The 27,111-nt window shown below is 42.0% G+C and overlaps 1 protein-coding gene across 1 annotated transcript in view; it reads right to left on the reverse strand.

Annotated features, from left to right (window-relative positions):
* Window positions 1-928: 928 nt before the first annotated feature.
* LOC124290681 (ATP-binding cassette sub-family F member 1-like) overlaps window positions 929-27,111 on the reverse strand; it is a 28,424-nt gene continuing 2,241 nt past the window's right edge. Inside the window, exons 3-18 of the mRNA XM_046727478.1 lie at window positions 21,961-22,022; window positions 20,645-20,755; window positions 18,411-18,511; window positions 17,466-17,551; window positions 16,472-16,611; window positions 15,136-15,284; window positions 14,350-14,433; window positions 13,347-13,584; window positions 9,668-9,842; window positions 8,465-8,539; window positions 6,454-6,524; window positions 5,702-5,734; window positions 5,133-5,204; window positions 4,209-4,370; window positions 3,535-3,607; window positions 929-2,494 (exon numbers count right to left, since the gene is read on the reverse strand). Of these exons, the coding sequence (XP_046583434.1) occupies window positions 2,319-2,494; window positions 3,535-3,607; window positions 4,209-4,370; window positions 5,133-5,204; window positions 5,702-5,734; window positions 6,454-6,524; window positions 8,465-8,539; window positions 9,668-9,842; window positions 13,347-13,584; window positions 14,350-14,433; window positions 15,136-15,284; window positions 16,472-16,611; window positions 17,466-17,551; window positions 18,411-18,511; window positions 20,645-20,755; window positions 21,961-22,022 (1,808 nt within the window). The 3' untranslated portion in view covers window positions 929-2,318. The remainder of the gene's footprint in view (window positions 2,495-3,534; window positions 3,608-4,208; window positions 4,371-5,132; window positions 5,205-5,701; window positions 5,735-6,453; window positions 6,525-8,464; window positions 8,540-9,667; window positions 9,843-13,346; window positions 13,585-14,349; window positions 14,434-15,135; window positions 15,285-16,471; window positions 16,612-17,465; window positions 17,552-18,410; window positions 18,512-20,644; window positions 20,756-21,960; window positions 22,023-27,111) is intronic.

Genomic DNA, 27,111 nt, shown 5'->3' on the forward strand with positions numbered 1-27,111 from the left:
TTGTACCCATGTGGGGAATCGAACCTTGCCTTCGTGTTGAGATACGCGAAAATGTTTATTTCCAGAGTTTCACTTGTAAGTTATGGACCTTACAAGGGAAACTGAAGCTGCAGTGGCCTCCTTCCCCTTTATTTTACTTTCATATTTGGAACACAGGTATTTGGATATTTTGTTTCCAAGGACAAACAATTGATGTGTTTTGCTACTCTGGAATATATTATCTTCAGATTTTGCATCTTTCCCTGGCAGAAATATCCCTTAATGGTAGGGTTTGTGTCCAGTGTACTTAACTAGACCTGTGAAGGTCAGCAACCCATGCTTGTGGTAATAACCGGTGGTCTGACTCGCTGACTTGGTTGACACATTATCATATCCCAATTGTGTAGATCATGTTCATGCTGATGATCATTGGATTGTCTGGTCCAGACTCGTACAGACCGCCACCATATAGCTGGAATATTGCTGAGTGTGGCATTGAACAACCACACTCAGGGTGGTCCCAGGGTGGATTATTTACATGCTGCTATAATAACTGAGAGCAGCAATAAGAAAGAAAGAATGTATACAGCATTGCTGGCTAAGACGAGAGTGATTGAGTGAGTGAGTTGGGTTTTACACTGCTTTAGCAATATTCCAGCAATATCACGACAGGGCACACCAGAAATGAGCTTCACACATTGTACCAAGGTGGTGAATGGAACCCAGGTCTTTGGCATGACAAGCGAACAGTTTAACCACTAGGCTACACCCCTCCGCCAGATGAGAATGACAACCAACAATGATAGGCTTCATATGTGCCCAAGGGAGGCAACTCTGCACAACAACTGGTAGCGCCTTGGACGACCAGCCCCTTCCAACACAGCAGGGATTGTTCTGAATGGTGTATTACAGCTTGAAACACAGTTTTCCAATAAAATGAAATGAAACCTTTTTGTCAGAGGAGTCATTTAATATTTACACAATATAACAGTGTATCATATTCAAATAACAAAGAATCTTCAGTAGTCAGGAGAGATAATTCTAATGTAGCCATAATTATTTCAAAACAACTTTGATTTTATGTACCTCTGTTTGCAGCAATTCAGATACACCTTAGCATCCCTCACCATCAGCATAGCAGTCTTGGATATTAAAAAAGCTTGTCTTTCAGGTGAGACAGACCAAACAAACATGAGCCTGTCCTCAACAGATAGCTTTTGTTTTATATGATTTGTTTGAATATTGTTTAATTCTAATGGTTTGTCTTAAACTGATGTTCATTGAAATGTCTAAGTTAAAACAGCTGTAGCACAGTAATGCGCAGATATACTGAGAGAAACAAATAAAGGAACAAAGTAAAATTCAAGTGTTCCTTAACATTTTCCAGTTTTCATCACCAGCTTTGAATAGCGCTGTGGGAGGAAATCTGAAAATAAAGAAACACTGCCATAAAGTGGTGTTCCCTTATTTGTTTCCCTCAGTATATTTCCTAAATAGAAAATGTGTGGCTCAAACTTTCTTAAAATGACCTGAAAACAGCTCTGACCTACAAATATCCCTTTGATTGGTAATATCCATGTACACATTAACAAATATTGTACAAATCAATTTTTACAGCTTTTACACAATTTCATGAAAGAAGGTTTTTAGTCCCACCATAGCTTGTTTTACCATCCAGGAATTGTTAGTATTTTATCCTGGTAGCACAATGTCCAGCACTTCATGATAGATGAACCAGTCATAAACTCAGTCCTTCATTGAGATCAGCAAGCACTTAACCACTGGGCTACCCAACCGCCCCCTTATGCTCAGCATGAAGCATGGGGTGAATGACTTTAAGCGGATGGTGTAGCCCATATTGTGATGATGATGATTCTATGTGTCAGAATCTTCACGAAGAAATGATGACCAAGCACCTGCTCATCCAATGGAATAGATCGGTAGGACTATATATGCACTGTCACCATGACAACTCATTATATATGCACTGTCACCATGACAACTCATTATATATGCACTGTCACCATGACAACTCATTATATATGCACTGTCACCATGACAACTCATTATATATGCACTGTCACCATGACAACTCATTATATATGCACTGTCACCATGACAACTCATTATATATGCACTGTCACCATGACAACTCATTATATATGCACTGTTACCATGACAACTCATACTCCCAATCCCTACTTGGTAGGTCTCAATCCCTTTCATCATCACACTGGCATATTATCCAATATTGCAGAGCTGAAGCAGATGCTTCTGTGATGTCCTGAGCCAGAATGATCATGATGGTTGCACATAAGAATTTTACGTTGATCTCCTCATCAAAGTCTTTCATGTTCTGGTGCCTTGGCCACTGTCTCCCCGAGTTCCTCAAGAAGTTCTCGTCTGTAGTCGTCAAAGTCACCGTCGATCTCGCTGATGCCTCGGTTCTCTACTACCCACAGCTGACAGTTTGTCTCTCGGATGAGACGCTCGTCGTGACTCACAATGATCACACCTGTAGAAGAGGACCAGATCATGAATACCAACCATCACACAAACCACAGCACATCATGAATGCAAACAACACTACCATATATTACCGTAGATAAGCCGAATTTTGAAGACCCAAAAAAGCAGCCTCTAGAAGGGGGTCAGTTTATCTACAGGTAACACTTTCGTCAAACTTTTTTTTTCTGGTGACAGTAAGAAAATGACATATTGTTTCACGTGAACGAACTAGAGAAAACGACTTTGTCAGTGAAAAACCCTTTTGATACTGATATTAAGGGGCAAGTTAGGGGGTCAGCTTATCTATGAGATCGGCTTATCTATGGTAATATACGGTATATAATGAACACAAACCAGGGTATATCATGAAAGCATATCGTTGTAAATCATAAATGCAAATCCCATTAAATCATGAATGCAAATCCCATTAAATCATAAATGCAAATCCCATTAAATCATAAATGCAAATCCCATTAAATCATAAATGCAAATCCCATTAAATCATAAATGCAAATCCCATTAAATCATGAATGCAAATCCCATTAAATCATAAATGCAAATCCCATTAAATCATGAATGCAAATCCCATTAAATCATGAATGCAAATCCCATTAAATCATAAATGCAAATCCCATTAAATCATGAATGCAAATCCCATTAAATCATGAATGCAAATCCCATTAAATCATAAATGCAAATCCCATTAAATCATGAATGCAATCATGTCTGTCAGGTTTCAAGTTCCCCAATCTAAGATTAACAAATTTGTCGACCTGCTATCATTTACCTCTGGTGAACATATGGCCTAAGCTTGGCTCTTACTTCATCAAATTAAGCCAGTCAGTTAATCCATAACTTCTCACAGTTCAGAGCTAATTCTCTGAACCTAAGCCCCAGACATACGCCATCATCCTAAGAAGGTATGACCATGACTTGGGTTTGCCATATAATTAAACTCAAGACAAAAATCAGCAATTTCACAAAGGCTCTTTCTCTAAATCTAGGCCTGAGAACCATAGACAGCTCTGGTGACTGTCTGTCACATACCTCCTGTGAACTCCTGAAGAGCCTCGGCAAGAGCATCAATTGACTCAATGTCAAGGTTGTTAGTGGGTTCATCCTGCAAGAAGAGTCATGTTCATGAGGTTAACACTTTACATAATACAGGGATTATTCCAGCCACAGCAGCTTGTAACGCTAAAACTGCCATAAAGGTATGTTCTGTCACTAACGATAGTGACAGTACACACCAACACACCTTGATGGCAGTTTTTAACGCTACAAGCCCCTGTGGATGATTTTAAGTGGGGTCACCCATTTTATTTTTTTAATATTTTATTTACTTTTTGGGGGAGAGGGAGGTACATAGTGTACATGAGATGCAGGGGGGTCACTTACTTTGTACATAAATTTTAGCGGGGGTTGTTATTCATATTGTACATGCATCTCCATAAAAATCATCCCCACCAAGTCATAAATTATGAACAGTCCCTAAGGTAGAATTGGGTTATCCTTAACTTCATTTGGCAAGTAGATCTCCTTTCAGTGAATGTTAAACGTCACTAGCCGGATCAGGCAGCTAGTCTTGGCTGACTACGCCATTATCATCCTACACCTGCTGCTTAGATTGCTGCTAATCACAATTCATTTCAAATTGTCATCTTATACTGCTCAGTGCAGCGGTAACATAAAATACCCCCAACAATCCTCAGTGATCTCACCAAGATAAGAACATCTGGAGCTCTGCAGGAGAGTTCTGCCATTGCCACTCTAGCCTTCTGACCCCCGGACAGATCGCTGTTCTTTATGGTGTGAGCGTGACTAGCCAGGCCGAACTTCCCCAGGATCTTCCGGCAATCCTGATACTGCATGTTGAACAGCCGCTGCAAGTGAGTAAGTTTAGTTTTACACCGCATTTAGCAATATTCAAGCAATATCACAGAGGGGGGGGACACCAGAAATGGGTTTCACACATTGTAGCCATGTGGGGAATCGAACCCGGGTCTTCGGCGTGACGAGCGAATGCATTAACAATTGGCTACCCCACTGCCCCGCCACTGCAAGAGTCAGCACAGTGGTCAGGCATAGTTACAACAGTGGGTAAGGGAGATAACTCCCATTCCTGGCTGTGCTTCTATTTTCACATGTGAATCAGTCGAGTTATATTGTCAGTTGTAAGTGCAGCCTAGTTATGTGTAGTATTGAAACGATATGTAGATGTGTGTGTCTGGAGGATGTGTTGAATGAGTGAACATTGTTTAATGATGTATCAGCAATTTTGCAGCTGATTACAGCGATGCTGGTGTGTGGACAATCATGTGAGTGAGTATGGTTTTACGCCGATTTTAGCAATATTCCAACAATATCACGGTGGGGGACACCGAAAATCAGCTTCACACCCATGTGGGGAACCAAACCCATGTCTTTGGCGTGACAAGCGAACGCTTTAACCACTAGGCTAACCCATCGCCCCGTTGACAATCAAGAAAGGCAATGCTTGAAGCAGCAGCCATCTATCTCAAAGCCTGACATACAGCAGCTGTCGCTAAGAACACTTGCTGTAGATGAGATAGTACTTTACTTATATCACAAGTTCCAGGACACTTCAGTATCAAATCTGAATAGAAGTGGTGCCTAGACTTTACCTGAAGATATTCTACTGGGGATTCCTCCAGATTTAGCTGGTCTGCCGAATGCTGATCATACTTTCCTATCCTCTGCAAAACAGAAGCCAGTAAGTACTATTAAGAGCCAAATGCAACACACAATACAAAAGAAATATACAAATGATATATTGTTTTCATTCTTTTTTTTTGCTGGATTAAAATGAATAAAAGATATAACAATAAGAAGTAATTCAATTAAAATCTCACTTTTCATAGATATCGGATCAAATTCTGGCAATGCCAAAACATAAAATTGATAATTGTCTTTAAACTGTTTCAGCATCTTGCCCTTCATTATCATCACTATCATCACCATCATCATCACAGCTGACAACATAACACATGACTATGCAGAATGATCTTGAAGCATACAACTTTTATATGCATTTCAACCCTTACAAGCAGATTACTCAGCTATCAAAATAGAATTGTTTTGTATTCATTTCATTGTTTATTGACAAGAAACATATCTTAATTAACTAGATTCAAACTTGTACAAAATGTTTTCAAAGTAATTATACCCTGTTTTAAAGAATCATCTAACTTACCAAACGATGGTTCTTCCTTATTTCTCCTTGTTGCTGAAATAAGGATAAAATGTCATCAATTATTGAGTTTCATGAGAGTGAGTGAGTGAGTGAGTGAGTTTACTTTTATGTCGCACTCAGCAATATTCCAGCTATATGGCGGCGGTCTGTAAATAATCAAGTCTGGACCAGACAATCAAGTGATCAACAGCATGAGCATCAATCTGCGCAATTGGGAACTGATGACATGTGTCAACCAAGTCAGCGGTCTGACCACCCGATCCTGTTAGTCACCTCGTACAACAAGCATGGGTTACTAAAGATCATTTCTAACCCAGATCTTCACGGGTCATGAGGGGCAGAGATCTTGTAATTTTGAGACTGGCATTTCCTTGTTGCTTCATGCAGCAGTGATCAATGTTCTAGCAACATGACATTAGTTTATCAACAACTGTATCCGAACAATGACACAGGCCATGAGATAGAGAGTGGACCTGGTTAAAAGGATTTGTGGGAGAAGTCAGGAGGGGCCAAGGGCTTAGAGAGGGGGTGGAGGGAAATAGGTTCCCATCTCTCAGAACCCCCTCCCAAGTTCCCCCTCTCCTTTCATCATGGCAATGTATGTTTTTTATGCTCACAAATTATTCTGGACACATATCCTGTGCAGCAAATATTTTCTGTTAGAAAAACCTGAGACAAAGGTCTTTCCTGGTATTTTCTGGTTGTACATCTTAGGTAGTTATTTTTTGTGTGTTAAGGCAAAATGAACCTACTGGTTGTATCTCCTTTGTCAGCAGCTTGAGGAATGTACTCTTGCCAACTCCATTAGGTCCAACTATTGCAACTGAAATAACAAAACATTACACTGCTTAAACCATACAGACAGAGCCATTCGTCTCACTGAAAACCAGGAAGGATTTGCAGTTTTTCCCCCTAATATCTAATTCTCTTCCACGAACAACCTGTGCAGATTCTTCGTCCACTGTTTAATCAAACACCATACTCTGTGTCTGCAGTAATAACAAAGCTGAAATGTCTGAAATGTTTTCATCAACATCATTTAGGTACTGACAATGTAATAAATTTCTTAGGATCAAACGGATTTAAACAAAGGTCAAAAATACTGCTAAGATGTACAGAGTTAACTCCCTTTCCATAATTCCATGTTAACAAACTTGTCAGCATATTTTCAGTAAAGACAATGGCCAGTCAATTTATGTACAAAATAAGTGACCCCTGCATGTCATGTACAAAATCCATTATGAACGGTCCCCTATAATAATGGTCAACGTAAATAGTATCTTCAAGATGAATGAGTACAATTATCATGTACATGAGTTTCTAATCACATAAATAATATAACAGATCCCTCAACATGTAACTAAACATCAGATCACTGTATAATTGATTCCACTTGTTCCTTAGAAAATATACCAAGCCTTGCACAACAAGCCAGTGTTTTGTGTTCAGTATCAGTGTCAGATTCTTTACTAATATTCCATATCATTCTGTCAAGGTGAGGTGAGGTGAAATTGGGTTTAACGTCATGCTTGAGAATATTTTGCTCATATGACGTGCATGCGTGTGTATGTGTATGTGCGACTGCTTGTACTAGCCCAGACTGAAGCTGGTTTTATAGTGCTAGCCCACTGACATACCATGCCGCAGTGAAGCATGAATACCCCACTCAGACACATTATACTGACTCCGAGCCGACCAGTCCTTGTTGTACCCATTAATGCCGAGCGCCAGGCAGGGACCAACAAGTACCATATTTTAACGTCTTTTGGTATGACGCGGTCGGGGATCGAACCCGTGACCTTCCGCTCTCCGGGCGGACGCTCTAACCACTTCACCACGGAGGCGGTTTTCTCAGTCAAGATTATGACAAACCTTTCATAGATCTTGCCCACTAATCTTTCTCAACAACAAATCAGAAGGGAGGCTTCAAAATTCTACACACAAGCAAGCAAGCAAGCAAGTGAGCAAGTGAGCGAGCATGGTTTTACACTGCTTTTCGCAATGTTCCAGCAATATCACACCAGGGGACACCAGAAAATGAGTTTCACACAATGTACCCATATGGGAATCGAACCCGGGTCTTCGGCGTGACAAGCGAATGCTTTAACCACTAGGCTATAATGGTACCGCCCCCCACACAAACACAGCAATTAAACTAGGCATAATTTCATTTCGCACAGGCAGACATAGTTCACTCCCTTGAGGAGATCTTGCTCCCTTGAACTAAGATCTAAGAGACGATCAAATCGTGTGATTGTAACACCTTGGCAGAGACAGATATGACTGATTATGTTTAAGAGTGGGTCTTAAGCTGCTTTTAACAATATTCCAGCAATGTTATGGTGGGGGACACCACAAATAGGCTTTACACATTGTACCCATGAAGAGAATTGGCCCCTGTCCTGCGGTGTGACGAGTGAACGCTTTGACCATTAGGCTACCCCACCTCTCCAAATATTTACATAATCTAGTTAGAGTCGGATATATAATCAAAGTTTTCTGAGAGCTCGGCACAGTGTGGTCATAACAGTTGTCAACCATGTATTACTCAAAACCTATCACAAAACAACTGGTTGATATTGCCAGAATCAAAACATAATACAACTGAACTCCTCAAACCCTGGACCCAACCTCAAAATCTAACCCAAGGTTTAGCACCATTTGTGGTTATGTTTAACCAATCAGACTGGAGCATAGCTTTTAGAGCATCCATCTCATGGGGTTGCAATAAAACCAAGGGAGACAACTCCTAAGCCTTCTTACCTCTGGATGACATATCAATACCAAAGTCCAGGTCCTTGAACAGTGGCCTCTGTCCATCATAGCCAAATGTGACATCTGAAATACACAACAGCAGGCACTTAATATACAGTAGACACAATTGGCAAGACTTCACAGTCTACACCTGCTCCATCACTGTCTCACATACAGCGTGGTGCATTGTAGTTTGTTGTTTAACGCCGCACTCAGCAATATTCCAGCTTTATGGCAGCTGTCTGTAAATATTCGAGTCTGGACCAGACAATTCAGTGATCAACATCATGAGCATCGATCTACGCAATTGGGATACAATGACTTATGTCAACCAAGTCAGCGAGCCTGACTACCTGAATCTGTCAGTCGCCTCTTACGACAAGCAGGTTACTGAAAACCAATTCCTACTGGCTGCTGTTATCCAGTGTATACAGGTAACATCTACTAAGGCTTGATATACACTGCACAGGACAAGGGAGAAGTGCTGACATCTGTGAGATGTACACTGTGTATTGGAATCAGTTATTCAGAGACATAAAGTTTGATTAAGTTGAGTGCTTACAATTTTGGTATCTTACGACACTTCAAGGACGGATAACTCTAAATTTTGACATTATGACTGGAAGTTGACAGTTTAAACAAAGCCCATAGTATGCATGATGAAGCGATAATTTAGGTTTGTTTTGCGGAAAAAGGCAGGTAAAAGTCTGTATTGGCCAGGAAAGTTTCACCTAATGTTTCAAATCACTTTAATCTAGGACTTACGAATGTTATACTTGAGTTTCAACAAAGTTACATCTATTTCTTATGAATGTTTCATCAAATCACAACCAGGTTTCATCTGCTTGTTTGACCCAGGTTTCATGGAACATTGAACAAGTTCTGGATTAAACAATTGAGACTTTGAGTTGATTTTCCATGAATACAGAGGCTTAACCATACACCCACATCGCGAAACAATACACACAGAGTACCCATTGATCTCTGCGCTTGATAGCTACCCTTCTAAACTTGTCGTTAACTTGTTGTTAACTTGAATGGTTGGATAATACAGTGACTTCGTTGTATATTAGCTGTATGTATGTACATGGGCAATAACTACATACTAGCAGTGTTATTGTAACACTGTAAGGGATAGACCTTTAGAATATACTTTTCCCTGCGGGCATTCAGTGGAGGGGTTGAAATTAAGGGGTTCTGTGATATACTCACTGTGGGCACCCAGTATAGGAGGGCTGAGAGGAGTGGGTTTGGGGAAGGAGAACTTGACAATGTAATCGCGAGGTTTCTGCAACAACTCTGTGGGCTTCTCCTCCTCAGCGAACATCGTCTGTTTTACCTTGTTCTTCGCCTGCTTACGTGTATATGCTTCCTTCTGTTTCTCCTCCTACAATGCAACAGTGGTTCATACGGTGAATATAAACAGGAAGTGGGGTGTACGGTGAATAAAAACAGGAAGTGGGCTGTACAGGGTGAAAAAAAACAGGAAGTGGAGTGTACTGTGAATATAAACAGGAAGTGGAGTGTACTGTGAATATAAACAGGAAGCGGCCTGTACGTAAACAGGAAGTGGCCTGTACGGTGAATATAAAAAGGAATTGGGGTGTACAGTGACTATTAACAGGCAAGTGGGATGTGGAGTGAATATAAACAGGAAGTGGCTTATACGGTGAACTTAAACAGGAAGTGGCTTGTATGGTGAATATAAACAGGAAGTGGCCTGTATGGTGAATATAAACAGGACGTGGCCTGTATGGTGAATATAAACAGGAAGTTGAGTGTACGGTGAATAAAAACAGGAAGTGGGCTGTACAGGGTGAAAAAAAGCAGGAAGTGGAGTGTACTGTGAATATAAACAGGAAGTGGAGTGTACGGTGACTACAAACAGGCAAGTGGGATGACGAGTGAATATAAACAAGAAGTGGCCTATACGGTGAACTTAAACAGGAAGTGGCCTGTATGGTGAATATAAACAGGAATCGGCCTGTATGGTGAATATAAAAAGGAAGTGGCCTGTATGGTGAATATAAACAGGAAGTGGCCTGTATGGTGAATATAAACAGGAAGTGGCCTGTATGGTGACTATAAAGAGGACGTGGCCTGTATGGTGAATATAAACAGGAAGTTGAGTGTACGGTGAATAAAAACAGGAAGTGTGGTGTACAGTGAATATAAACAGGAAGTGGCCTGTATGGTGAATATAAACAGGAAGTGGAGTGTACGGTGAATAAAAACAGGAAGTGTGGTGTACAGTGAATATAAACAGGAAGTGGCCTGCATGGTGAATATAAACAGGAAGTTGATGTGTCGAACCGGTGAATAATAAAACAGGAAGTGTGGTGTACAGTGAATATAAACAGGAAGTGGTCTGTATGGTGAATATAAACAGGAAGTGGAGTGGAGTATAAACGGAAGTGGAATAAAAACAGGAAGTGTGGTGTACAGTGAATATAAACAGGAAGTGGCCTGTATGGTGAATATAAACAGGAAATTGAGTGTACGGTGAATAAAAACAGGAAGTGTGGTGTACTGTGAATATAAACAGGAAGTGGCCTGTATGGTGAATATAAACAGGAAGTGGAGTGTACTGTGAATATAAACAGGACTGACTGACTGAGTTTGGTTTTACGCCGCTTTTAGCAATACTCCAGCAACATCACAGGGCGGGGAACACCAGAAATGGGCTTCACACATTGTACCCATGTGGGGATTCGAACCCGGGTCCTCGGCGTCGAGCCAACGCTTTAACCACTAGGCTACCCCACCGCCCCGAATATAAACAGGAAGTGGAGCGTACTGTGAATATAAACAGAAGTGGCCTGTAAGGTGAATATTAGTGGTGCTCAGATAAATTAAAATAATCGAAGATTGGTCGCAGTGACCAAACGACCAAGCAATCGATCACATTTTGTCATAATCGAACACAAACAATTTTGGAACAACTGTTTTAGTCTTTGAAACCCTTCAAGATGGAACATATCTTCGAAGTTGTCAGGGACAGAAAACATGTTTAATTGTTAGAAAACTCACTTCACTAACTGAATATTAGAATATTTCTGACTGAAAAGACCCCAGGAAGTTTATGTTCATGATATGTTAGTCATCACTTTAAAGAAACACGTTGCATCATGTAATACATATCTGCAATAACAACCTGAATAGGATAATCTGAAAAATGATGCTAACTGATTTTTTTCGATCAATTATGAGATTTTAACCAATTCCCAACACTAGTGAATATAAACAGGAAGTGGGGTGTGGAGTGACTATAAACAGGCAAGTGGGATCTGGAGTGAATATAAACAGGAAGTGGCCTGTATGGTGAACATAAACAGGAAGTGGCCTGTATGGTGAATATAAACAGGAAGTGGCCTGTATGGTGATTATAAACAGGAAGTGGCCTGTATGGTGAATATAAACAGGAAGTGGCCTGTATGGTGAATATAAACAGGAAGTGGTCTGTATGGTGAATATAAACAGGAAGTGGCCTGTATGGTGATTATAAACAGGAAGTGGCCTGTATGGTGATTATAAACAGGACGTGGCCTGTATGGTGATTATAAACAGGAAGTAGCCTGTATGGTGAATATAAACAGGAAGTGGTCTGTATGGTGAATATAAACAGGAAGTGGTCTGTATGGTGAATATAAACAGGAAGTGGCCTGTATGGTGATTATAAACAGGAAGTGGCCTGTATGGTGATACAAACAGGCAAGTATAAACAGGGAAGTGGCCTGTATGGTGATTATAAACAGGAAGTAGCCTGTATGGTGAATATAAACAGGAAGTGGTCTGTATGGTGAATATAAACAGGAAGTGGCCTGCATGGTGAATATAAACAGGAAGTGGGGTGTACGGTGACTACAAACAGGCAAGTGGGATGTGGAGTGAATATAAACAGGAAGTGATCAATACGGTGAACATAAACAGGAAGTGGCCTGTATGGTGAATATAAACAGGAAGTGGCCTGTATGGTGATTATAAACAGGAAGTGGCCTGTATGGTGAATATAAACAGGACGTGGCCTGTATGGTGAATATAAACAGGAAGTGGTCTGTATGGTGAATATAAACAGGAAGTGGGGTGTACAGTGAATATAAACAGGAAGTGGCCTGTATGGTGAATATAAACAGGATGAATATGTGAGTGGCCTGTATGGTGATTATAAACAGGAAGTGGCCTGTATGGTGAATATAAACAGGAAGTGGCCTGTATGGTGAATATAAACAGGAAGTGGTCTGTATGGTGAATATAAACAGGAGGTGGGGTGTACAGTGAATATAAACAGAAAGTAGGGTGTATGGTGCATATAAACAGGAAGTGGTCTGTAAGGAGAAAATAAATAGGTAGTGGAGTGTACAGGGAATATAAACAGGCAGTGGTGTGTACGGTGAATATAAACGGGAAGTGGGTTTTAAGGTGAATATAAACAGGAAGTGGAGTGTACGGTGAATATAAACGGGCAGTGGGATGTACGGTGAATATAAACGGGCAGTGGGATGTACGGTGAATATAAACAGGCAGTGGGGTGTATGGTGAATATAAACAGGAAGTGATGTGTACAGTGAATATGAACAGGAAGTGGAGTGTACGGTGAATATAAAAAGGAAGTGAAATGTACAGTGAATATAACAGTCAGTGGGGTGTACGGTGAATATGAACAGGCAGATGGGTGCAAGGTGAATATAAACAGGCACTGGGATTAAGAGTGAACATAAACAGGAAGTGGGGTGTGTGAGAATATACACAGGAAGTGGAGTGTATGGTGAATATAAACACAGAGGCAGTAGTATATATGAAGAAGATATACCAATCCACAGAGTGGGTGTAGCATCAATAAAACACAGAGGCCAGGTAGCCAGTGTCCCTTGTCTTCAATCTAGTTACGTACCGCCTTCTTTTTGGACTGTCCTGAAGCCTTCAGCTCCTTAATCCTCTTTTCCTGCTTCTCATAATCCTTAATCTGCTCTTTCCGTTTTTGCACAAACATCTTCTTAAAGGCGCCAAAGTTGCCACGGTAATAGAAGAGCTTCTGCATGTCTAAGTGAATGATGTCAGTGCACACGTTGTTAAGGAAACTCTGGTCGTGAGACACAACAAGCAAAGTCTTCTTCCATGTCTGCAGGTAGCTGTGATATGTAAAGGGAGATATTAATATAATCAGTATGAAGAGTGACAAATCGCAATTTTTTTATAAATGAACAGATGTGGTGAAAATGGATTTCAGATCACATTCTGTTAAAATTTAGTCACTCAAATACAAATGTGCTTGCATGTGTGCGTTGCTGCCTGTACTAGCCTAGACTAATGCTCGTTTTAGAGTGAGTGAGTGAGAGAGGTGTTATGCCGCCTTTAGCAATAATCCAGCAATATCATGGCAGGGGACACCAGGAATGGGCTTCACACATTGTACCCATGTCAGGAATTGAAACTAGGCCTTCGGTGTGACGAGCAAATACTTCAACCACTAGGCAACCCCACTGCCATTTTGCTACTGTGTATAAAAACAATTACAGCTGCCAAGGACGTATACGTCCTCATAGTTGAAATGAGAGAGCATGTATTTATGTAGCTTTTAGCAATATTCTCACAAAAATGGACTTCACACATTGTACCCATGTGGGGAATCAAACCCAGGTCTTCGGTGTGACGAGCAAACACTTTTCCCCTGTAGTTGCAACACACACCTGAAAATCATCAGGACTGACTGACTGAGTTTGGTTTTACGCCGCTTTTAGCAATATTCCAGCAACATCACGGCGGGGAACACCAGAAATGGGCTTCACAAATTGTACCCATGTGGGGATTCGAACCCGGGTCTTCGGCGTGACGAGCCAACGCTTTAACCACTAGGCTACCCCACGGCCCCGAAAATCATCAGGACCATCACTTACTTGTCCAACCAGATGACAGCATTCAGGTCCAGATGGTTGGTGGGTTCATCCAACATCAGCAACGTAGGCTCCAAAAACAAGGCCCTGAATCAACACAAATGTCACAGTCTACTCAATCAAAAGTTTGCCATCTCTGTAGTACTATGAGTGAGTGAATGAGTTGGGTTTTATGCCGCTTTTGGCAATATTCCAGCAATATCACGGCGGAGTACACCAGAAATGGGCTTCACAGATTGTACCCATGTGGGAAATCGAATCCGGCTTTCGGCGTGGCGGGCAAATGTTTTAACCACTAGGCTACCTCATCACCCCCTGTAGTACTATGAAAATGTATATTTGTTTAATGCCCTACTCAGTCACACATCAACAGTAGCCTGAAATTCATCCAGTCTGGACCAAAAAATCCAGTGATAGATAGTGTCAGCATGTCCCAAGGCCTGACCACTTGATCAAAGAGTGAGGGGATGGGTGGGTGACTTGGGTTTTCTTAAAGCTTTTTGCCAAGTGCAGTCCATCTGGGCAATATTCAGGCTGCTTGTTCTGCTTCTATGACATTACAGGAACTTTTGTACAGTTTTTCCAGTAACATGTACAGTACATCCCCAAGGAAACTTTAATGGAAGCCAGGTCTTATCATGTTTGCTGGCAAGCTGCAAATTACCATTTTTTAAAGAAGAAATACTATTAAGAAGAATTTCCATGACAAAGAAGAATAAGACCATACTGTTGAATGTGAAACAGGAGCACAACATTTTTGTTGTTCCACTTCTGTGAGCCTGTACTTACCTGGCAAGAGACACTCTCATCCTCCAGCCTCCTGACAGATCTTTGGTGGACCTCTCCATCATATTTTTCGTAAAGCCGAGACCAGCCAGGATCCTCCTCGCCTTTGACTCGGCTGCATCAGCACCGATAGCACGCAGCTCCTCATACACCTGGACAGACGAAACAAGATGAGTTGCTTCATAGACTGTAAGTTACATATTCAACTCCTAATCATTGAAACCCGTGAAGATCCAGGTTAGAATTGATCTTCAGTAACCCATGAATGTAGGAAGGGGCGACTAATGGGTTCAGATGGTCAGACTCACTGATTAGGTTGACACGTCATTGTATCCCAATTACGTAGATCGATACTCCTGCGGTTGATCACTGGATCGTCTGTCCAGACTCGATTATTTACAGACCGCCGCCATATAGCTGGCATATTGCTAAGTGCGGCGTAAAATTAAACTCACTCACTCACCTAATCATTGAGATTGTTTTCTTTGGGAAGAGACCCATCTCCTTTAGTCAGAGTATTATGCTGGACAAGGAAATGTCATTGTGGCTTTACAGCTTCTTTACTACAAGTCATGGGAGGTGGGGTTGCCTAGTGGTTAAAGCATTTGCTCGTCAAGCCATGCTGGAATACTGCTAAAAGCGGCATAAAACCCAATTCACTCACTCACTATTTAAAACAATTCAGGCAATATTTTGGTGTAGATACCGATAGCTTCATGTAGCAGTGATGAAATATAGCTTTAATTGTAATGAACTGACTGACTGAGTTTAGTTTTACGCCGCTTTTAGCAATATTCCAGAAATATCACGGCGGGGGACACCAGAAATGGGCTTCACACATTGTGCCCATGTGGGGAATTGAACCCGGGTCTTCGCTGTGAGGAGCCAACGCTATAACCACTAGGCTACCCCATCGCCCCTAATTGTAATGAAGTGGTTGTTTATCTATAACAAACTTTATCTAGGCTATCCCACCATCCGAATTATTCCCCAACCTTCTGATGAGTGAGTGTTGTTTTATGCCACTTCCAGCAATATTAAATTCAGGGGTCACCAGAACTTGGCCTAACACATGTGGGGAACACAAACCCGGCCTTTAGGTTGAAGAGGAACAGCTTTAACAAGGCTACCCCATATCCCCTCCTATATGATGAGTGAGTGAGTGAGTTTGGTTTTACGCCACTTTTAGCAATGTTCCAGCCATATCACAGTGGGGGACACCAGAAATGGGCTTCACGGATTGTACCCATGTTGGAATTGAACCCGGGATTTTGGCGTGACGAGCGAACGTTTTAACCACTAGGCTACCCCGCCGCCACCCGATATCGTGATGACCTACCTGTTTGAGCCTCTCACTGTTGTTAGTGTTGCCCGCTTCCGACTCTTGCATCAGCTTCTTCTCTTCCTCCAGGAGAGCTACACGCTTCTTGTCTGCCATCAGCACCACGTTGATGGCCTTCTCCTCGCTTGCCTGCACCTCTATACACACAAGTAAGCCACATGTAAGTCGTGCATTGGTCACACATATTAGTCACACAATAGCCAAGTTTTGTGTCGTCTAACAGTCATTTTAACCAAGTTTTGTTTGTTGAGAGTTTTTATAATAACAGGGCTCCAGATAAGGGCCGTATCGGTGATGTACGGATAAAAAATATGCACGATACGGTAGGAAATAATTTGGAAAACGTAGCAGATATGCACCACGACGATGGTCCTAGAATCATTTACAGACATAAGTATCTGAAAAGGTATTGTTTTATTGTTTATTGACCTGTTTACACAAGACTAGCAACGTTGTGGTGCATATATGACACGAAACACAAGGTTACTGATATGCCATTAAATTCCATTCAGTACTCTTAAGATTTTCCAGTACTCCTATATTGAAAAACTAAGGAGTACGTACTCCTGATATTGAAAAATTATCTGGAGCCCTGTAATAATGTCAAATATGTGGTCCCAAAACAGGCTTCAAAGGGGCAAAAAGTAGATGAGGCTGAGGAGGATCACACGAACAATGGACCAATGATCATGGGCATCAATAAGTCTGACGGCTTGACTGACTGACTGAGTTTGGTTTTACGCCGCTTTTAGCAATATTCCAGCAACATCACGGCGGGGGACACCAGAAATGGGCTTCACACATTGTACCCATGTGGGGATTCGAACCCAGGTCTTCGGCGTGACGAGCCAACGCTTTAACCACTAGGCTACCCCACCGCCCCGTGACGGCTTGACAGATTAAATTATAATGTACGACAAGAGTAGGTTGCAGGGGACCGATTCTTACTCGCAAAACACACAATTTATAGATAATCACAAGGGGTATTTACCTTGTTCGCAGTACAGCACATCGATGTTGGGGGGAATGTTCAGTGTTCTGCTCTGGATGTGTTTCAACAGCGTAGTCTTGCCATGCCTGTGGAGTAATCACACCCAGTCATTAGTTATGCATGACAAAAAAAGTTGATTTAAATGCGTTTAGGTTATGCATAACTTTGAACAGTATTTCACAGCAAGTCACGTGGGTGAAAAACCCTTGAACTGATAAAAACTTGTCCAGCAAGACGCAAACAACCAAATGTCATTAATGAATGAGCGAGTGAGTTATTTTGTCACTTTTAGCAATATTCCAGCATTATCGTTGCAGGGAACACCAGAAATGGGCTTCACATATTGTACCCATGTGAGGAATCGAACCCAGGTTTTCGGTGTGACTGGCAAACGCTTCAACCACCCCAACATTCCCCAAATATCATGAAAAAATATTTGCATTTGAGGTAAACATAATCAAATAACTTCTTAGTTAATTAATCGTATCAGAAAAAGTGAGTGAGTTGAGATTAATGATTTTGTCACTTTCACCTCTAGTTTAGTTATATCACGACATACCAGCTTAACATGGGAAGAAATCACAAAGTGATGAAGGGTCAACTTGCAGAACGCAGTTTTAATCCTAGAAAAAGGTGTAACTCCAATACTTTAACATACAGTTGTGATAGTCATGGCGATAAGATCACCTCATGCAAGAGGTGGTGTGGTAGCCTATGATATTGCTGGAATATTGCTAAAAGCGGCGTAAAACTATATTCTTTTACTCACTCTATGCAAGTGGTCCCTTGAGCACAGGTATTGTGCTGATAAACCTAGAAACGATCAAACAAATGCAGGACATTGCCCACTGTGGGATACAGCAGGATACTGGCATACCCTTTAGACACAACTCAAAGATGAAATTCTGGTTGCAATATGAAAAGGGAAGACAAGAAGATACCCACCCATTAGGTCCAACAAGACCATATCGTCTCTGGTTTGTAATCTGAAGTGTAGCACCAACAAACAGATCCTTCCCTCGTGCCGATATTGAGAAGTTCTCCACCTGATAGCATAAAACAATATTTTACAGACTCGGTTTCAATCATAAGAGCATGTTTAAAATTAAAAGTAGATTGCGCCAAATTTCATTTTGGAAACCAGTCACAAATGTACTTCAGACAATTAAAACCGCTGAACATTATCATGACTATGACCAATATTAACAAAAAGATTTTTAAATAATCTTTTTACTTTTCCATTCACATATATTCTTCTGGTTCCAAAGGAAACACTTAAACATCATCATTAGCGTTTTATTGCACAGAGGTCAGGTCACTTCATTTTTATACCTGTAACAATTGTCAGAACGACAGACTTATATGTCTATAGCAATGCCCTAAATGCCTTGTCTAATAGGCCATAGATGAAGCTTCAGATCATATCTACTACTATCATGGCTTTGAGTTCATTCAAAAACAGTCAGGTCAAGTCTATATCAGAATAACAAGAAGACTAAGTCATCAATATCCCCTGCAATGGCAAAATACTCTTCATGATTATGTCTACGAGTTATGATTATGTCAAATGTTTTGGTGTGTATATAGAAAAGTGGAAGGAGAGTATTGAAAGGTTTTAAAAGTTCTGCTCCAGAAGGAGCACTACCACCAGTTTCAGTCTCTGTCAAACTTGTTGCCATGGAAATGCCAAAATATTTTATTCAGGAATCTAAACTACCAATGGGCACCAGTACACCACCAGACCAAACTATGTGCCAAGTTTGGTGAAGAAACATTGAACGGTTTTAGAGTTCTGCTCCGGAAAAAAGCGCTACCACCAATTTCAGTCTAAGTCAAACTTGTTGCCATGGAAACGCCAAAAATATTTAATTCAGAATACCAAAACTACCAAAAGGCACCAGTACACCACCAGATCTATCCATGTGCCAAGTTTGGTGAAGAAACATCGAACAGTTTTAAAGTTCTGCTCCCGGAAAAGACAAATGTGCAGACGCCCGCACGCACGGACGGAGTCCATTTAAATACCCCCCGGCTAACGCTTTGCGGGGGATAATCAATTGTAGCACTTAAGTGAGTGAGTGAGTTTAGTTTTACGCCACAGTCAGCAATAATCAAGCTATATGGCGGCGGTCTGTACATAATCGAGTCTGGACCAGACAATCCAGTGATCAACATCATGAGCATCGACCTACGCAATTGGGAACCGATGACATGTGTCAACCAATTCAGAGTGCCTGACCACCTGATCCCGTTAATCGCCTCTTACAACAAACATGGGTTTCTGAAGATCAATATTCTAACCCGGATCTTCAAGGGTTGTAGCACTTAAGATACTGTTTATAAACGTTCTCTACTTTCTTTGGGTACAATGTGTTAAGCCCATTTCTGGTGTCCCCCGCCGTGATATTGCTGGAATATTGCTAAAAGCGGCGTAAAACTAAACTCACTCACTCACTCACTCTACTTTCTTAAATAGATGTACATCAGAAATTAATGTTTGTTGTTTGAACATCACACATAGCAATATTTCAGCTATATGCCTGTAAATAATCTAGTTTGGACAGACAATCCATTGATCATTATCATGAGGTGAGGTGAGGTGAAATTGCGTTTAACGTCGTGCTTGAGAATATTTCGCTCATATGACGACGTGCATGCGTCTGTGTATGTGTATGTGCGGCTGCTTGTACTAGTCCAGACTTAAGCTGGTTTTATAGTGCTAGCCAACTGAGATACCATGCCACAGTGAAGCATGAATACCCCACTCAGACACATTATACTGACTCCAAGCCGACCAGTCCTTGTTGTACCCATTAATGCCGAGCGCCAGGCAGGGACCAACAAGTACCATATTTTAACGTCTTTTGGTATGACGCGGTCGGGGGTCGAACCCGCGACCTTCCGCTCTCCGGGCGGACGCTCTAACCACTACACCACGGAGGCGGTCGATCGATATCCTGAACAACCACCACCACCATATTGGTACGGTGACATGCCCTCAACCAAGTCACCGGGCACATCTTCCCATTAAATGTAGTAACCGCATACAACCAACATGGGTTGATGAGACTTTTCCTAAATCCAAAATTCCCATAGATTAAAATTCAGCAATGTCAATGTGGCAAATTACTGTTGTACTAAGAGCGATATGAGCATCTGCCAGCTACGAACATGTGTACCTTGATGTCTTGTTGGTTCTCCAGCACCGCTGCCTTGGAGGACTTCTCGGCCTGGGACACAGAGAACTGCCCCTGTTCTCCCATCATCTCCAGCTGCTGTTTATACTCCGCCTACAACACGGATCAATGAGCTGGGATTTTAATGTGATCATGCTGGGACATATATGTTTCATACCTTGTGGGGAATGAAACCCGAGTTTCTGGATGAGTGAATACTCTTACTACTGAGCTACACCACTGCCCCGATGACACAAGATGATAGAACTGGGCTTTATAACATGATCACTAGATGGGACACAATTAATGGTCTTCACACACCCATATAGGGAAACAAACCCAGGCCTTAGGTGTGATGATTGAACACTTTCCCCACTACAGCCCCCAACTGCCATTACACCACATAGGCAACTGTTTCCCTTGGCACAAAGCCAACAACAGTGATACTGTTGTATTAGGTGAGTGAGTGAGTCTAATTTTAAGCCGCTTTTAGCAATATTCAAGCAATATCATGGCGGGGGCACCAGAAATGGGCTTCACACACTGTACTCATGTGTGTTGTATTAAGCTCCCTGCTTCTAGAACAGTCTCCTGACCCAGTACTAGTGCTATTACTTTTTGAAACGTATTTACATAAAATAACAGGTCAGTAAAGCTATGTAATAGCTGAGTGACTTATGAAAAATGTCAGTTTCATCTTTCTATAATGGAACAAAATTGTTAAAAATAGCTTGATCTTGGAAAAACAAATTTTACTATTGCATGGTTTTAACAAACACTCCATTGTCAATTTCCTACTTCACCAGTGTGGGTACCATTGCAAATACTGTTTATTCTTCCTCCCAATAGAAACCCATTACGCTGTTTATTCTTCCTTCCAATAGAAACCCATTACGTTGTTTATTCCTCCTCCAAATAGCAACACATTACGTTGTTTATTCCTCCTCCCAATAGAAACCCATTACGATCTCTTGGTAGGATCACTGTGCACAAAGGCTCTACCGATTTACAAAAGGCATTCTGTATTTCAAAAGGATAACTACCGGAAAATGCAAACACTGAACCTGGATTTCCAAACAACTCACTTCCTGACCCTATTTTTCAAATACAAGACAATTGGGAAATTTATTTTGAAAGGGTCTCTAAGAACTTCCCTTCTGGTCGAGAATGGCTCTGAACCATGTTAACAATGACACAACAAGTGTTACGTTTATTTGTGTCTTATTTCATCCTGTCAGTGCAGAGTATTATAACTTTACAGCCCGCATGACAAATCATGGCTTCCTTCACAATCAAATACAAGAAAATACAATAAATACCTGTTTCTTTAACTTCTTTAATTCCTTCTTGCTAAGCTTAGGTTTTATTTCTTCTGCTACTTCTGTCAAAAACAAGAAATCATTATAAAAAACATGTAATGTTTCAAGTAAAATTGATATTTTATACTTATCCTGACTCATGCTTATTTGCTTCCTCTTTCTTCTATGCGAATGGTAGAGGAACACTTGAATCCCTTGTAGTTCCCTTGAAGAAGACGTAAAAACTCTCTTGCCCACGAGTTGCCCCCTTTTCCCTCCAAAACAGTCATGTGACCTGCCATGCTTGTCACTCTCTCCTGAAAGCCCATGCACCTGGGTTTGCTGGGAAACCCAAAGTGTCTTCTGCGGGGAGGTTGGGAGGGTTTGACATCATGAGTCAGGATAAATATAAAATATCAATTTTGCTTTAAAATTACATATATTTCCTTATCCTGACTCATGCTTATTTGCTTCTAGAACTGGGCGGAATCGGGTGGTGGGGTCAGGCCTACTTTGTGGATTATCAGCTGTCCTTAGATCTCGTATGTATGCCACCACCCCACCCCCCATGGAACTCTTGTAATGGCACCTTTCTGGATCCTGTTCTTCCAACTTCCGCTGTCAACTCGGGGGACCACATCTTGTCAAGACAAGTTGGTATATGACCAGATGGTGGCCACATGAATACATGCAAAACTTAAGCTAGTTGTGGGTACATAAAGCTGTAACATGCAGTGAACTTTTTAGAGTTTTGACCAATATACCTATATGATACATAGTGATAGTGTCCCAGTCCACCCAGCTGTGAATGGGTAAGATATTAGCGAATAAGCTTAAGCTACCTCATAAGGATATATTTTAATAATATGAGCATAGCAATTAAGTGCTTACGTATAATTAGCTTAAGTTACCTATATAATAGTAAAACCCCAGAGAGTTTGTTAGCAATTAACTTAAGCTATGTATATAAAATAGCCAAAACCTTTTAGAGTTTGCTTACTAATGCATTTTATCATGTAACCATAGTGCATTACTCTTAAGATATGAATAACTTAAGGTAATATATATAATAACAAACTCTTGGTAGAGTTGTTAACTTATATATTGTGCCTTATGGATCTTTAAGTAAAATTTTTGGCATATAGCATGGAGGACTGGATCAATTGGTGTATACCCAGACGCCCCTCGGTGCTCTCTGTGATAATGGTTTGCAACCACCATATCGGATTTCCAGAAAATAAACCCCTCCATTATTTCAATTTTGTGTAGAAATAACTGTGGTAGCTGAAATAAAAATATCAATTTTACTTGAGAAAACCGCAATAACTCGATTGCCTTAGTGGCTGCAAGAGTTGTATGCTCACCGGAGAGTTGAGATTGATAATACGATGTGCCGTTGAGATTGACATCCAGTGATCCAGGGGAAAAAATGTCAGCGCCTTGAGCATGTATTAGATACATGGATATGTGCACTATATAAATATCCTACCCTACCCCTACCCCCTACAAGTGAATCTCATAAATTCATGTGGATTTTAGATATACTAGTATATACTAGTTATCTATAAACAACCCATAGATTATGATAAGATCTTTACCATAAATGAGTTGCGACCCCTTAGCGTACAGGTAAGATCATTACCCGTACAGAGCCTTAATCACTCATGCTTGTCTGGTTTAGACAGCGCGCATGGACTCTCAAGTGAGGGTTATCAACAAGTCAACTTGATAAAGGGTGAGATTTCCAACTCAGCGCCTTTGTGGAACCGTAGTTGTTGTGCTACAACAAGTGGCCCAAACTGGTGAATGCCGGAGATGTTCGTACAAGTTGCGAGTTGATCTGCGTAGAGCTAGGAATACTGCTTTCGCTGCTCTGGCGGAGTATTTCTTTTCTTCAAACAAATCTTGACACGATCCAAACGTGTAGCTGGAACGTAAGCAGGTTTCCCGTGAGCTTGCTTGGTGTGCTGATGTACGAGCAGGTTTGGCCACTCTGGTAGTTTCAGGGTTGGACTTCCGAGTTCTTATATTAGATCTGGGAACCACACTCTCGCTGGCCAGTAGGGTGCGACCAAAGTCAGTTGTAGCATTGGGTCTTCTAGATCTTCAATAGTACTTGAGGTAGTAGAACTGGAGGCGGAAACGCGTATGCATTTAGTCCTTCCCATGACAAGCTCAGTGCGTCTGTTGCCCAGGCTCGAGGATCTGGTACTGGTGAGATGAATGTCTGTAGTTGTTTGTTGAACCTTGTGGTGAACAGGTCTATGCAGGGAGATCCTATTTTCATTATGATGAGCCGGAACACCTCTGGGTGGAGCATCCATTCCGTGGGTGAAATGTATGAAGAGTGCAAGATAGAGCGTCTGCTAGAATGTTGATCGCAGCTTTTATCTCCAACTGGTTGATGTGAAGATGTTGTTCTTGTTTCGACCACTTCCCTGATGCCACTTTGTTGTCGAGATGCGCTCCCCATCCTTGTAGTAAGGCATCTACGTAGAGGTGTGTGTAGAAGAGCGGCTCTTCTAAATAGGTCCCTCCACAGACATTCGACTTGAGTCCACCATAACAGGTATGTCTTGAGACTATCTGGTAGAGAGATCAGGTTACAGCTGTCCAGGTGTCTTGCCAGGAATCGCTGCAGCGGACGTAATTGTAGTCTTCCTCTGCGAGTCAAAACCTGCACTGAGGTGAGTAGACCGAGGAGACACTGCCATGTTCGTAGTGGTGACGGAGAGATGACTGCTTCTGGAATCATGGCTTGATCTTGACCCAACGATCTTCTGGGACCACAATACGATTCTGTGTTGTGATGAACCTTATTCCCAGGAACTGAAGATCTTGCTTTGGTTCCAACTCTGATTTCATCAAGTTTACTAGCCATCCCAGTTGTGCGAGCAGTTTGATGGTGAAGTCTAGCTGCCGTCAGAGTTGATTGGCTTCTTGATGAATTTGTATCCCGTCGTCCAGGTAGAAGGCACTGCGTAGACCTCAACGATGTAATTAGGTGACGATGAACTTTGTCACTCGTGTAAATAACCACAGGGCCGACGATATTCCAAATGGCAGGACGCTCCACTGGAAGTGTCAACCTCTGAACAGGAATCTGAGGTCTATGCTGGCCAAGTAATCTGAGTTGAGGCAGGTGGATCATCTTCATGTTGTATATCAACCTGAACTTCTCCTTGGAGTTCTTCTTGGGTACCAGGAAAATTGGGGAGTAGAAACCGGGCGTCAGATGATGTTGATCTATCACTTCTACGATGTTCTTGGCCAATAGCGAGTTGATGGCTTCTTCAAGCTTTTCTGCCTGGTCATCTGCGTAGTTGAAGACTAACAGGTCGAGGGTCAGCAGTGGTGTGGCCTTCAGCTGCACTCTGAAGCCTTCTTGCAGTACTTGTGAGACGTAGTCGTCCTCCAATATTCCCCAATTTTCCCAGTACCTTTGTAGACGTCCACCCACTGTCAACGGTTGTGGAAGTATCCTGTCATTCAATCTCCATCTTCTGCTGTACCTCGGTGACATTTGACGGATGACGTTGGTCAACGTGTCAATGGACTTGATCATCATGACTTCTCTGGAATCATGTGTGACTTCCTTGGCAACTATGTCTATCTCCCCGCCAAAGATAATAGGCACCGCCCAAGGAGCTCTCGTAGAGGTTAGGTGAACCTGTCACTCAAGGAACATGTCGATAGTAGACCTTGTCTTCGTAGTGATCAGGTGATCAGACATGAGTGAGTGAGTGAGTTTAGTTTTACGCCGCACTAAGTAATATTCCAGCTATATGGCGGCGGTCTGTAAATAATCGAGTCTGGACCAGACAATCCAGTGATCAACAGCATAAGCATCGTACTGCGCAATTGGGAAACGATGACATGTGTCAACCAAGTCAGCGAGCCTGACCACCCAATCCCGTTAATCGCCTCTTACGACAAGCATAGTGGCCTTTTGTGGCAAGCATGGGTTGCTGAAGACATATTCTACCCCGCGATCAGACATGAAGTGCTGGTCCTTCTTCTGAGTTAACAGTGCTGATAGGATCATTCTATCCTCTTCAGTCTTGGGGTTCTGGAATATGGATATCAACACCTTGTTGGTCGCTCTAGATCTCGCCAGGCTGAAGGTTCTTCTAGTCATGGTGTCGAGTTGAGAATCTTCTTGTTACGTTCCACCTTATAAGACTTCAATCGTTGATCAACTTCAAGTTGTCATCCAGGTCCGGCGCTCTCATGAAGGGGTCCATGTGATGCAGAGGGAACTTCTTAGAGTTGAACGTTGGTACATGTTGATTCTGGTACCGGGTTGCTTTCTCAAACGCTGTACGGGGGTTTGCAGACACCTTGGAGATCGGTTCAATCGGTGGAATCGTGAGGGTGTCGAAGTCATCCTCCAGCATCTTGTATGTGAACGCTGCATTCGATTCCTTGGAGGGGGACACCAAGTCCAAGCTGTTTGCAATCCAAGATGTGACCTCTGCTTCCGAGAAGACGTAGTCGCCCTCTTCCTCTGCATATATTCCCTCAGACAGTTCCAAGTCCGCCAAACTGTACATTCGCGAACCTTCCTTTCGCGAACCTATGAGGTAGCGGTCGCAAACGCTAGTGTATTGACCATAATATGCTGATGATATTTATCAGTTGATAATCTCGGAGGGTCGCGAACCCTGTAGATGTCTGCATTGCTGATATCTGCTGCGTTGCTGATATCTGCCTGTTGATCTAAGGGTTCTCCGAACCCTGTAGATGTCTGTGTTGCTGATATCTGCCTGTTGATCTGAGGGTTCTCCGAACCCTGTAAGTGTCTGCGTTGCTGATATCTGCCTGTTGATCTGAGGGTTCCCCGAACCCTGTAAGTGTCTGCGTTGCTGATATCTGCCTGTTGATCTAAGGGTTCCCCGAACCCTGTAGGTGTTTGCGTTGCTGGTATCTGCCTGTTGATCTGAGGGGTTTGGGCTAAATATATCCAAAAACCATACACAGCTTAATTTGGATAAAGGATCTAAATAGTAAAGGATATGGTGCCGTATACGGGATTCCAGTGCTCGCCCAACCATCCGCTTGGGGCGATGAAGGAGAGAGTGACAAGCATGGCAGGTCACATGACTGTTTTGGAGGGAAAAGGAGGCAACTTGTGGGTGAGAGAACTTTTACGTCCTCTTCAAGGGAACTACA

The sequence above is a fragment of the Haliotis rubra genome, unplaced genomic scaffold, assembly GCF_003918875.1.
Source record: "Haliotis rubra isolate DU_JTF1 unplaced genomic scaffold, ASM391887v1 Scf470, whole genome shotgun sequence".
Taxonomy (NCBI): Eukaryota; Metazoa; Mollusca; class Gastropoda; order Lepetellida; family Haliotidae; genus Haliotis; species Haliotis rubra.